At 41.4% G+C, this 14,045-nt stretch overlaps 1 protein-coding gene across 10 annotated transcripts in view; it reads right to left on the bottom strand.

Moving 5' to 3' along the window:
- Positions 1-14,045, bottom strand: part of KDM4C (lysine demethylase 4C) — a 432,363-nt gene that overhangs the window by 356,733 nt on the left and 61,585 nt on the right. For all 10 annotated transcript variants that reach the window (XR_002731803.2, XR_002731804.2, XR_002731805.2 and 7 more), the window contains exon 4: positions 7,674-7,788. Coding sequence is in view for 7 of the 10 variants with exons in the window: in XM_023213146.2 (XP_023068914.1) it covers positions 7,674-7,788 (115 nt within the window). In the remaining 3 variants the exon portion in view is untranslated. The remainder of the gene's footprint in view (positions 1-7,673; positions 7,789-14,045) is intronic.

The following is a 14,045-nucleotide window of genomic DNA, read 5'->3' on the forward strand; positions in this document are numbered from 1 at the left end:
TTCGAGACCAGCCTGGCCAACATGGCGAATCACTGTCTCTGCTAAACATACAAAAATTAGCCAGGTGTGGTGGCAAGCACCTGTAATCCCAGCTACTCGGGAGGCTAAGGCAGGAGAACTGCTTGAACCCGGGGGGTGGAGGTTGAGATCGCGCCACTGCACGCCACTCCATCTCAAAAAAAAAAAAAAAAAGAATGAAAGAGAGGCCAAGACCTGATAAAAAGGTTAATATCCAGAATCTACAAAGAACTCAAATTTACAATAAAAAAAAAAAAACCCATCAAAAAGTTGGCAAAGGATATGAACAGACACTTCTCAAAAGAAGACATTTGTGCAGCCAATAGACACATGAAAAAAATGCTCATCATCACTGGTCATCAGAGAAATGCAAATCAAAACCACAATGAGATACCATCTCACACCAGTTAGAATGGCGATCATTAAAAAGTCAGGAAACAACAGATGCTGGAGAGGATGTGGAAAAATAGGAACACTTTCACACTGTTGGTGGGAGTATAAATTAGTTCAACCATTGTAGATGACAGTGTGGCGATTCCTCAAGGATCTAGAACTAGAATTACCATTTGACTCAGTAATCCTGTAGCAGGACAAGCGGCAGACAAAACCCCTCAGACACCGAGTTGTAGAAGGAAGGGCTTTATTCAGCTGGGAGAATCAGCAAGCTACTGCCTTAAAATCTGAGCTCCGCGAGTGCGCAATTTCTGTCCCTTTTAAGGGCTCACAACACTAAAGATTTCACATGAAAGGGTCGTGATTGATTGAGCATTCTAGGGGGTACGTGACAGGGGATTCATGCATTGGTAGTCAGAGTGAAACAGAACAGAGCAGGGAGTTTCATGGTGTTCTTCCATACAGGGTCTGGAATCTATGGATAACATCAGTTACTAAGTCATAAGTTGATTTTTAACTACCAGGTTTAGGCCAGGCAGGCCCAGGCCTAGTTTCAGGTGTGGTTTTGGATCTGGTGTCTGGCGCCGGGATGCCTGCCTTTGGTTTCACTTCCTTTTTTATTCTTAAAACAGGTACTGAGTATAAAACAATATAAAATAATGTGAGAGAGTCTCTCTCTTCCCTCAATCCCATTACTGGGTATATACCCAAAGGATTATAAATCATGCTACTATAAAGACATGTGCACACGTATGTTTACTGTGACACTATTCATGACAGCAAAGACTTGGAACCAACCCAAATGTTCATCAATGATAGACTGACTAGATTAAGAAAATGTGGCACCTATACACCATGGAATACTATGCAGCCATAAAAAAGGATGAGTTCATGTCCTTTGCAGGGATGTGGATGAAACTGCAAACCATCATTCTCAGCAAACCATCACAAGGACAGAAAACCAAACACCACATGTTCTCACTCATAGGTGGGAATTGAACAATGAAATCACTTGGACACAGGGCAGGGAACATCACACACCGGGGCCTGTGGGGGTGGTAGGGGCTGGGGGAGGGATAGCATTAGGAGAAATATCCAATGTAAATGATGAGTTGATGGATGTAGCAAACCCACATGGCACATATATACCTACACATCAAACCTGCATGTTGTGCACATGTATCCTAGAACTTAAAGTATAATTTAAAAAAAAAAAAAAGGTCAAGACTCAAGCCAGAGGATTTCCAGACCCTCCTCCCTCTCCTGTAAAGGATGACTACTCTGATCTAGTCCTTCATGTACTCCCTCACCCCTAATTCCTATGCTATATTCCAGCTTGGATCAAAACTACCATGGTAGCTTCTCTGCTCCTTAAAAGATTTGCCTGGGGCTAAGAGACAAAATTCAGACTCTAGAACAAAGCAGGTGGGGCTGCTATGGGGCCATGGGTCAGATCCATGACCCAGGCCCACAGCCCTGATTCAGGCCTCTCTCCCATATCCCACAGCTGCTATTCGAGTTTTGTCTCATCCTCCTATGCTCCTGCTCAGCAAACAACCTACAATTTCAGCAAAAATACTGAGACTATTAGCTATGGTTTCACCCTTCAATTTACCTAGCTCCAGTCCCACCTTTCCTTTCACTCTCTCTCCTTTCACTGGAACTTACTCATCAAGGCCAAGTTCAGATGTCCTCCCCACTCCAGAAAGTCTTACTTGAATGCAGTCCTGCTCATACTGTCTCTCCTGCAGGCTGCAAAGAGTCAAGACCACGGCACCTACTGTCCCTCCACCCCACTAAGTCTATGAACTACTTGAGAAGCAGGATTCGTATCCATCTTTGCACCTTGCACAAATTACTTCTCTTATCTCTCCATACCCTCTCCAAGAACTCCCACTCCACCAAAAAAAAGGCTACGATTTTCTTACCATTCTTTTAAGATTAAGGGAAATAGCTACCACTAGAAATTCAAGGAAAAAGTAAACTGCAATTTGATGACTCTATAATTCCTTTCAAAATAATGCCATGAACCATAAGAAACCAGTTCAATTTAAATACTGAACTAAAGAATTAATGTAAAGACAAGACAGTCAACAGCAAAACAATCCATGGGCTTTTTAAATGCACATTCATTGCAATGAATTCAAACATTCCTGACAGTAAGCTATTATTACACTCACTCTTCATCACGCCCTTTAACGCACTCTTTCTTTTGTTATTCTTCATCTACCTCAAGGAGGGTAAATACAAGTTATTTTACATTTGTTTGAATTTAGGTGTCTTGAGTGTGATTGGTTTTGTTTATCAGAAGCAGTTTACAACACTCCTCTCACGTCTGTGTTTATGCTACAAAAGCACTGAAAATGTCAGTCCAGCTCAGGAGCTGCTAAATGCTTCCACCGAGCCTGCAGAAATTCTACAAAATACTGCCTTGTAGGTCCTACCAAAATGATAGATTCCCAGCTATAAAACCTATAAACGATGAGGATGTTTTAAAACTGCATGTTTACAAACCAGTGGATTCTGTTCATTGGATTTTAATAACAAAAGTTACTCAAATCTGAAGTCTAGAAGTCAATGTTCCCCTGAAGCAATGCCAATGAGTAAAGGGCTTTCAAACACAAGCAGTAAATTGATAAGCACTGCAAACCAAAGTCCATCAACCTCATCTTTACAGTCAATGTCTTATGTTATTTCACTGCCAAATACATAAAGCTAATTCAGGACCTTTTTATATCAATCTTTCTGAAAATGATCCCAAACTTGCTGCTTCTAACTCTTAATTATATATACAAAAATAAGGGAACAAAAAGGTTAAGTATCTTAAAAGGTGGTTAAAAAAAAAAAAAAAAAAAAAAAAAAAAAAAAACCTTAGACTGAGTTTTATTTTATTTTTGAGCACTCAGACATGCAACTTTCAGTCCAGGATCTAGATTACCCATCAGCTCAACCTTCTTCTCAGAAGTCTGAACATTTGCCAGGATACAACATATAGGAAGAAGCTACAGAGAAGGTACAAAATACCCCCATCAGCTCAGGGGCAGTATGCAGTTGACAAAGATCTAGTTTTACATATTTCCACAACTATGAGACTGACTATGCATAATGACTTATCTAACACTGGTGTGGGGGATAAGAGCATGTCATGGCCCTTTTATTAGCCTCCCAACTTTGGAAAAGCACTTGACCCTCTCTGGGCCCCATGTTTTGTTAAGTGTAAAAGGACAACAGTACTTAAGCTGCCTCACCCATTCCAATGGAAATTGCACAGAAGCTGGTTTAACAAAGCAAGATGCCACATTCTTCCACAGTCTTTAGGAAACCTACTGGTAAGAGCATAAAGATACCAGACCCACACAAATGTTTCCAATATGCCCACTGCCATCTGCCCACATCCCTCACCATCCATTTCCTACATGTTCTACTTGCTGCCACACCCTTCCCAGACAATTGCTGTAAGCACTAGAAGCTGCTCTTAGCCTCTCTCTGAGCCCTCACCGTTATCACACGTGTGTGTAACTTGCCCCTGCCTATGGGCAACATCTAATGACCTGCCCACAGCAGCTAAACTTACTTTTAGCTCATAAGAAATATATTATCACTAAAGAATGAATCAGCCAAGAATACACTTGAAACTGAAACAAACAAAAATCTAGCAACCAATTAATACAAGGTACAATTTGAAATTGGTAGTCTAGATATGGCTTGTGCTAAAAGAAACTGAAATGATCCTCCTGGAAAGCAGTATTGGAAATACTTCAAAAGCCAGAAAAAACTGCAAAAACCTTCTCAACCCTTTGGTGGTAAACATGAACACACATGCAAACACAGGCAAGTATATACACACACACTCACATAAAACAGAAAGACCAAAAGAAAATCATAAAAAGGTTATTCCTGGGCAGGGTGCGGTGGCTCACGCCTGTAATGCCAGCACTTTGGAAGGCTAAGGTGGGCAGATCACAAGGTCAGGAGATCGAGACCAGCCTAGCCAACATGGTGAAACCATGTCTCTACTAAAAATACAAAAATTAGCTGGGCATGATGGCGCATGCCTGTAATCCCAGCTACTCGGGAGGCTGAGGCAGGAGAATAGCTTAAACCAGGGAGTTGGAGGTTGCAGTGAGCCGAGATCGTGCCACTGCACTCCAGCCTGTAAAGTAAGACTCCATCTTCCAAAAAAAAAAGCTATTCCTGTTTGATAAACTTATGAGCAATTTTTATTCTCTTCTTCACGCTTTTCTGTATTTTTCAATTTTCCTACATGTACTACATGTACCACTTTAATAAACAGTACATTCTCAACATAGAGATTACTTATACTAGCAAAAATTCAGATGCAGAATGAGGAAAGGCTGTTTTTTTTAACTTTTATTTTTACTATTTCAAACATATACGTATTTAAAACACCAGTCTGTCATCTAGTTTCAATTATAAATATTTGGCTGGGCTGGGTGCAGTGGCTCACACCTGTAATCCCAACACTTTGGGAGGCTGAAGAGGGAGGATCACTTGCTCTCCAGGGGTTTGAGACCAGCGTCGGCAACACAGGAAGACCCTGTCTTTACAAAAAGCATTTTAAAAATTAGCTAGGCATGGTGGCGCCTGCAGGTAGCCCCAGCTACATAGGAGGCGGAGGCAGGAAGACTGCTTGAGCCCAGGAGGTCAAGGCTGCAGTGAGCTATGATCATGCCATTGCATGCCAACCTGGGTGACAGAGCAAGACTGTCTCAAAAAAAAAAAAGTGTGTGTGTGTGTGTGTGTGTGTGTGTGTGTGTGTGTATGGGTGTGTGTAGCCAATCTTCTTTCATCTGTATCCATTCAGCTTTATTTTCTTAAGTAACTGAAAAACAAATCCCAGTCCTCATGTTATTTCAACCATATAGCCTTCGATATGCATCTTTAATTGATAAGTTAAGAAAATTACATAGCCATCATTCCATCCAATATGACAATTCTACAATATTATATATCTTCAAAAATAACAATGGTCTTTGAAATAACTGTTCAGCAATTAAAAATTCATACATGAAATTTGAAATTGTGCTACTACCTCATACTCAGGATATATAAAGAAGTATAAACCAATAAGAATCGCTAAAACCAAAGAAAAGGGAACTTAAGCTAAAAACAAAAAGAAAAAGCATAACAAAAAATAAAAGCATATAAGAGACTTGAAAAGGCACTTCACTAAAGGGGAAATCCAGTTAATGAACGTAAGGGGGAAAGCATCATAATGCAACTTAAAAACCAAAAGATACGACTACACACACCAACAGAATGGCTAAAATTAAAGAAATGACAATATTGAGTGTTAGGGAGGATGTGGAGCAAAGGAAACTTGAAAACACTGCTATAGGAAGTGTAAGTTGGAAAAAACGTTTTCTTCTAAAGCTAACCATGTATATATAAGGTATATAAGAAAGCAGAAGGTATAAGGTATGAAGTGTAAGAAGCCAGACATAAAAGAATGTACGCTGAATGATCCTAGTTATATAAAATTCAGAAACAGGTCACACTGAGCGGTACTGTTTAACAAAAGAAGAAAATGATTACATTCAAGTCAGAATATCTAGTTACCTTTGGAGGAAAATGGGAGCCTATACTAGGTAATAGGGCAGGTAAGGGAATTCTACGGTGCTGGTAATGTTTTCCTCAGTGTCAGAAATGGTACACAGGTGTTCACTTTACAATAATTCATAAGGCTCTAGGTTTACGCTCTACGCACTTTCTAGCTTATTTTATATTTCAAAATAAAAAAGGTTTCAAAATAATATAATAATGGAATTAAGGCAAGGATTATTAATGAATGCCACAGATGCTAAATCCACTGAATGAAAGGCTGTTGGGGACAGAAAGACACCTAATATTTGAGTATCATCCCATAGATCACTTATTAGTGACAAAGGGGAATCCTTGACTAAATCATTAAAGGATTGGGGCGGGAGGAGTTATAACATTACTGGGAAAATTTCAATATGGTCTATACACTAGATAATATTAAATAAATGTTAAACTCCCTTGTAATTAAAAGATACATGCTTATATAATTCAGGGTAAACTATCGTGATGTCTGCATCATACATCAAATGTTGCAGGAGAGAGAGAGACAGAAACAGAGACAAAGAAACATTAAGCAAATGTGGCAAATTATTAACTATAGATCAAGTATCCCTTATCCATAATGCTTGGGCCCGGAGGTATTTCAGATGTGGATTTTTTCCCATTTTGGAGTATTTGCATTATACTTACAGGTTGAGCATCCCTAATCTGAAAAATCCAAAATGCTCCAAAATCCCAAACTTTCTGAGTTTCAATATGATGCTCAAAGGTCATGCTCAAAGGAAATGCTCATTGGAGCATTTTGGATTTTGGATTTCTGGATTATGGATGCATAACTTGTACTGGTGAACCTAAGTGAAGGGTATCCAGGTATGTATTGCACTAGTTCCACCTTTCGGTAGATAAGAAATTTTTCGAAAGAAAATAACGTGCCAGGCCTGGTGGCTCACACCTCTAATCCCAGCACTTTACGAGACCGAGGCAGTTAGATCTCTTGAGCTCAGGAGTTCAAGACCAGCCTGGGCAACATACTGAGACCCTGTCTCAATAAAAATTTCAAAAAATAATAAAATAAATAAAAAAAGAAAATAATGAGAGAGGGCATATACAAGGTTTCAAAAGACAAAGAACTTTTAGAATTAGGGTTTTAAAATATCAGGAAAAGGCAAAAAGAATTAGAATATAACCAGTGAATTATGCCCCATTAAAATGGCTAAAAAGACTGTAATAACATGTACTTTTTTAAAAAAAGAAAAAAATTGTTACAATTTGTCTGTGAAAAAAAAGGGCAATATAAGCCTGTTTATATATAACTTTTTTTTAATGATTGAGGTAAAGTCATGGAAAAATATATCAAAAACACTGCTTCTGCTTTAAGGTGTCAGTATGATGGATCATATTTCCTGTTTTCCAAACATTTTTATAATGTATTTTTGTTTTAAAAAGTTTTAATGTAATGAAAAGATCAGCCAGATAACCACACACCATATTACTACTTAATAATTTCAGGTATTTGTACAATTACCTAGCTTCAGTTTGAAAAACACCAGCAGCAGAAATCCTACTGATGAATATTTCGTGTCATCCTTTGAGGAATCATCCAAAAGCACAACAAAAGAACACTTCTAAACTGCTTAAATGGTAACACAACTGTCACATCCAACGATCCTTTACAAAACTCACTGTAAATATGAATGTACCTCATCATATATGCTCCCGTTAATGTCTGCACCATAGATGGGTGCCACAAAAGTTAAGTTCTTCCAGTACTTGCGCTCCAAATCTTCGTAATCCAAGTATCTTGGAGTACAATATCTGTAAACAGTAGATGACAAAAAAGTACAAACCAGTAAGTCAGTTTTAGGGGTTTTCGCACCAAAGTGATTTAAATCTCTTTCTAAAACAAAATCCTACCAAAACGAAAATACTGCATGTTGTCAAATCTAACAAGTAAACATAAAAATTGATTTACATAGCTATCTGAATATTCTTAAGGTTGCTAAATAACTCAATATCACTTTACATGGTATTAGAAAATCACTTTCATGAAAACACCAACAACAGAAGCAGAAAAGTCGTTTAAAAGTCATCATTTTAGCTTTCAAAGTATTTTTAAAATCTTTAATCAACTATACTATGCTAAGAAATTTTACATATTTATATAAAAATGACGTAACACTTAAAGAAAAACTGACAAACAATAATCTCACTAAAAATCCAAGAAAGTAAAGTTAAAACAAGTCATTTTGCAATTTGGCAAAATGGTTGGCAAATGCTGAATATATTAATGACCAGAAAATAATGACACCTCTTAGACAACTAGAGTAGGAATATAAGCTGATAAAACCATTCCACGATATAATTTTTCTACACATATAAACAGCTTTCAAAAATTGATATATTTGACTCAAAATCTAAATGTAGAAATTCACCCTAACAACACAGAGATATGTACAATGACAGTCGACCCAGATGTTTGCTGCACCATTAATTGAAAATACAAGTTTATATCCATCAACCAGTAATTAGCTTAAAAAATACAGAACATAAAACAAGATAGATCTTTCAAGATGCTGACATCAAATTCTACCCACAGTGAATAAATCAGGTTACATAAGTGTGTATACTATATCTAATTTACGTAAAAAAAGAAAAAATCTGTAAATGTATATTAAGTCATCAGAAAGAAATATACACCAAATTATTAATATTAATGGTTATCTCTCACATAGAAATTACAGAAAAGCACTTACTTCTCTGTATTATTAGGAATTTGAACAATAATCTTACCACAAAAAAGGAATACCAATGTTTCTTCAGGAAGAAAATAACCAAAGAAAGAAACAAATGAGAAAATAATGAAACGAAGTTAAAAAGGTATTTAGCAGTAGCAGAATCCCTATAAAGCATACTGGACATTTTAGATTGACTAATTATAGAATAACTGACATCTACACTCACTATACTAGGGACCCCAAACTAGTTATCTGTGTAACAAGAATATCAAATAATGTAACAACTGTATTCAAAATACCAAACAACTTAATTTAACAACTGTATTCAAAATATAGAACAATTTGAATTTACCCAGAACACTAGAATCTCAAGCATAGCCAAAAATAAAAAGGATGGACATGGGATGGGTGTGGTGGCTCACACCTATAATCCCAGCACTTTGGGAGCCCAAGGCAGGAGGATCATTTGAGCTCAGGAGTTCAAGATCAGCCTAGGTAGTGAGACCCTGTCTCTATTTTCTAAAGAATTAAAAATTATTTTTAATTTTGTTAATGCTTTTGTTTTGTTTTGTTTTGTTTTGAGATGGAGTCTCACTCTTGTTGCCCAGTGCAATGGCATGATCTCGGCTCACCACAACCTCTGCCTACCAGGTTCAAGCGATTCTCCTGCCTCAGCCTCCCCAGTAGCTGGGATTACAGGCATGCACCACCCCACCCAGCTAATTTTGTATTTTTAGTAGGGACAGGGTTTCTCCATATTGGTCATGCTGGTCTCAAACTCCCAACTTCAGGTGATCTGCGTGCCTCGGCCTCCCGAGTCCTGGGATTTACAGGCGTGAGCAGGCACGCCCAGCCTTAAAACTGTTTTAAATAAAAAGAATTAGCATGAAAGCACCATTAACCTGTCATCATTCCACCACTTTTCCTAGTAGGTTCCAGTAGTATCGGGAATTCCAGGCACAAGCTAAGCAAGCTAACTAAAGGTCAGAGTCAGGTGACAGAGACAGGTGTACCATCCCTATTCCCCAGAGAAGGGGTTCCCAATCCCCAGTACGAGTCTGTGGCCTGTTAGGAACCGGGATACACAATAGGAGGTTAGTGGCAGGTGAGCATTACTGCTTGAGCTCCACCTCCTGTCATATCAGTGGCAGCATTAGATTCTCATGGAGTGTGAACCCTGTTGTGAACTGTGCATGTGAGGGATCGAGGTTGAGTGCTCCTTATGAGAACCTAATGCCTGATGATCTGAGGTAGGACAGTTTCATCCCAAAACCATCCCACCACCCCCATCCAGAGAAAAATTGTCTTCCATGAAACCAGTCCCTTGCCAAAAAGGTTGGGGACCACTGCCCCAAAACACAGAATGATCAGAAAGGAGAAGATAACAGAGATGCTATGTATGAGGACTTCTACAGAAACTTCCAAGATTTTTGGAAATTGAAGCCCTAATGTGCTTTATACCACATACCAAGACCTATATTGTTATTCCCAGACCGTTTATTCCCCAAAGAAGACCACCAGAGTCCAGAGTCAAAGCCAAGCGGCAAAGATCTTTACTGCAAGTTCGAACTTGGTCCCTCCATTCCACAGCATCCAAGAGGGCCCCGAACGTTGCATGTGCTCGCTTTTTATAGCCCGATGTAAACAGGATATGTAAGGTTACAGAGGAACAAGGGAATTCTTTCGGTTACAGCATTACAATTGGTTAACATTTTAAGTTATACATTCAGCAGTTTTCTATTGGTTCCCACGCTTTCAGTAAAACCACAAATGGTTGTGACCTTATCGGGGACTCTCCAGGTGGTGTTTTTCTAAAGCTGAGATATATGGAGGAATGTGTTTGTACATTGCCCAGGGCTGAGACATATGGAGGAATGTGTTTGTGTTTGATCTCTTTCATTCCCCCCTTTCTCAGGTACCTCTGGAGCCAATCTTGGGTCTTGTAAGTCTGATTCTGTTTCAGTGTTTACCGGTTGGTATTGGGCTCTGAGGACCATGAGCTGTATGGTATCAAACCTTTCCCTGACAAACTGCAAAATTCTGTTAATAACACAAGGTCCTACGGTAAACAGAAATAGTAGACTTAGCAGGGGTCCAAGGAAGGGGGCTAACAGAGAAAACATAGAGGAATTCCACCATTGGTTTGCAGCTGAGGCAAACTGCTGTTTTTTCATTTCTATGCTTAACTTGCATAACTGTTGGACCCGGTTCTCTACAAACCCTGATTCATTTATGTAGAAACAACAGTCTTCCTTCAGGAACATACATGTACCACCTTTTTCAGCAGTGAGTAGGTCTAGGGCCCTCCGGTTCTACAAGGTTACCTGAGCTAGGGATGTGAGCTGTCGCTGAAGGCAGGCAAGGGACTCAGCCGACTCCTCCATAGCAACAGCAAATTGTTGGTACAACTTGTTGGTTTCTATGAGAGTGTGACCTAGGGCTCCCCCTGCCAGTCCGGCCGCAATGAGGGATGAGGTGAGGGAGATTCCCGCAATGAGGGGGAGAAATATGGCTCGTGCAGGTCTCGGTCTAGGGGCTGGGTGAATAGCAGTACTAGTCCAGTTACCGGTGTACCCCAGGAACTCGCCGGCAGTTAGTAGAGTTAACCAGGGAACTAATGGGACAGGAAGACACAGTAGGTTGGTAACAGAGGGACCAGATAGGTTCTTAGATAATGTTCCATTACACCAAAAGAATATGCCCGGCAGGGCCCTCAGGTTGGTGTTAGGGGGCGTTACAGTGATGTTGCAGAGGCTGGAGTTGGTGCCTGAAAAACAGTAGGGAAACTTCTCCTGACTGGGGTTCAGGTACAGTGGCACATTAAGAATAGGGGCACTCAAGAGATTCTGAAGGTTGTTAGTTTGGGTAGAGGATTCCCATGGCAGAGGGACAGCGGTTAGTGGTGGACGCCCTAGGGTGGCACACAGAAAGCAGCCAGACAAGCTGTGAAGTCCTGTAAGGTTAGCAAGTTCTAATCCTTCTTGTAATAATTCTAACCAGGAGAAAGAACGTAAATCTTGTGTTAGTCTGTTTTCCTGTCGTTGGATATCCCCATGGACCAGAGGCCGTACCTGAACTAGGCCACGCCACAGATAGAGGTGACTGCTAGGCCACGTGGTACTATAGCCCCATGTTGACGCGTGGTCCAGCGGGAGTTCCAAGGGTCCTTAACTATCCAAGTATAGGTGCCGACTCTACCCTGACGGTAGAAGTTCCACCCAGATTGCTCGTTCCACCCTCTGACTGAATGCATGTTACAGTAACTGTAGGGGCAGCCTACGTTTTGGTGCCACCAATAGTGTTTACAATTGTATTTAGTCTGATCAAACTCAAAATATATCATTTGCACCACCGGTTTGGCTATCTGAAAACCAGTAAAATTTAGCAAAATTGGGTCACTGCACCCTGAGGAGGGGCAATCAGCACTGGCCAGTAATTTCCCGGGCTTATGAGGTTGCCCAGGGTGGGTTTGGTTTTCATAAAGCCAGAATCTCCAGACAAAGGGATTAGGAGCTGGTTTTGTGTTTGCCCCAGCGGCCACAAGGGCAACTAACGTTAGGGTTAGACTACCTAGCTGCATGTTTGCAGTGAGCTGTGCTGCCGGCGCAGGGTGAGTTTTAAGGGGTTGTTCTTAGCTCTGTCCACAGTCCACGTGGCCGGTGCTTCAGTCGCTGTCGTGATTGGCTCAAGAAGGTCGGAGGTCAGGTCCACTGGTTTGACGTGGGTGTAGTGGATTCACGACGCAATGCCTTCTACCTTCAGGGCGGTGGGTGTGGTTAGGAGTACCTGGAGTGGTCCCTTCCACCTGGGTTCTAGGGTCTCTTGTCGGTGTCGCTTAACCAGGACCCAGTCTCCCGGCTGGTACAGATAGGGTGTCGGCGGGGGACCGGTTTCGTATAGTTCCTTCAGCTCGGGCCAGATTTCCTGATGAACTTTCTGTAAGGCTTGTAGGGAAAATAAGAGTTCAGAGACATTTTCTGTTTCAGATTTGAGCAGATCATCTTTTAGGCTGGGAACCAGGGGTGGGGGTCTGCCATACATGATTTCATAAGGGGTAAGGCCCAGTCTCTAAGGGGTATTACGGGCCTGGAATAGAGCGTAGGGGAGAAGGACCACCCAATTAGCACCAGTCTCCATAGTCAATTTAGTTAAGGTCTCTTTTAAGGTCCAATTCATCCTTTCTACCTGTCCTGAACTTTGGGGCCTGTAAGCACAATGTAGTTTCCAATTTGCCCCAAGGAGGGAAGCCAAATCCTGACTCACCTTAGCAACGAAGGCCGGCCCATTATCTGACCCTATCTGGACGGGGAAGCCATACCTGGGGAGGATGTCTTCCAGAATTTTCTTTGCTACAACCTGAGCGGTTTCTCTCTTGGTTGGGAATGCTTCAGTCCACCCTGAGAAAGTATCTACAAAGACAAGTAAGTACCAATACCCGTATTTTCCTGGCTTTATCTCAGTAAAATCTACTTCCCAGTAGATACCGGGCCTGGTTCCCCTGAGCCTTGTTCCCGTTGCAGCCTGGGGCTGGGGATAGGCATTGCTAAGCTGGCAGACTTTGCAACTTGTCACGATGCTGCTGGCCGTCTCGGCTATATGTCTGATCTTGAGCTTGGAGCTTCTGATCAGGTCTATCATCCGCCGGGCACCCAGGTGGGTGGTTCGGTGGATGTGTTCTAACACTTGTTGTCCTAATTTTTCCGGGAGGATAGTTTGGTCATTAGTATCAGTCCACCACCCATTCTGGATCCGTTTCAGGAGAAGTTTGTCAATCCACTGGAGATCTTTTTCTGAATAATCAGGGAGATATGGTAAGTCCCGGGGGCCCGGATCAGGGAGCTGGAGTGCAAGGAGTTGGCTGGGCGCCTTTGCTATACTCCTTGCGGTTTGGTCTGCCAGAGAGTTGCCTTGAGCAATCGGAGTGATTGGTTTCTGATGCCCTGGGCAATGTACAATAGCCAGTTTTTCCGGTCTCCATAGGGCTGTTAACAGGGCTAGGATCTCTTTCTTGTTTTTTACCTTTTTTCCTTCAGCTGTTAGTAACCCTCGCTCCCTGTAAATGGCCTCATGTATATGCGCCGTAGCAAAGGCATATCGGCTGTCTATGTATACTGTCAGTTTCTTTCCTGCCCCTAAGGTGACAGCTTGGGTGAGCGCTATCAGTTCGGCCTTCTGGGCCAACGTCCCCGGGGGCAGGGGTTCCGCCCAGATTACCTCAGTCTCTGAAGTCACTGCTGCTCCAGCATACCTCTGGCCTTGGTGTATGAAGCTGCTCCCATCGGTGAACCAAACGAGGTCAGCGTCAGGAAGTGGGCGGTCCTGCAGGTCTTCTCGAAT

This window comes from Piliocolobus tephrosceles, chromosome 14 (assembly GCF_002776525.5).
Source record: "Piliocolobus tephrosceles isolate RC106 chromosome 14, ASM277652v3, whole genome shotgun sequence".
NCBI lineage: Eukaryota > Metazoa > Chordata > Mammalia > Primates > Cercopithecidae > Piliocolobus > Piliocolobus tephrosceles.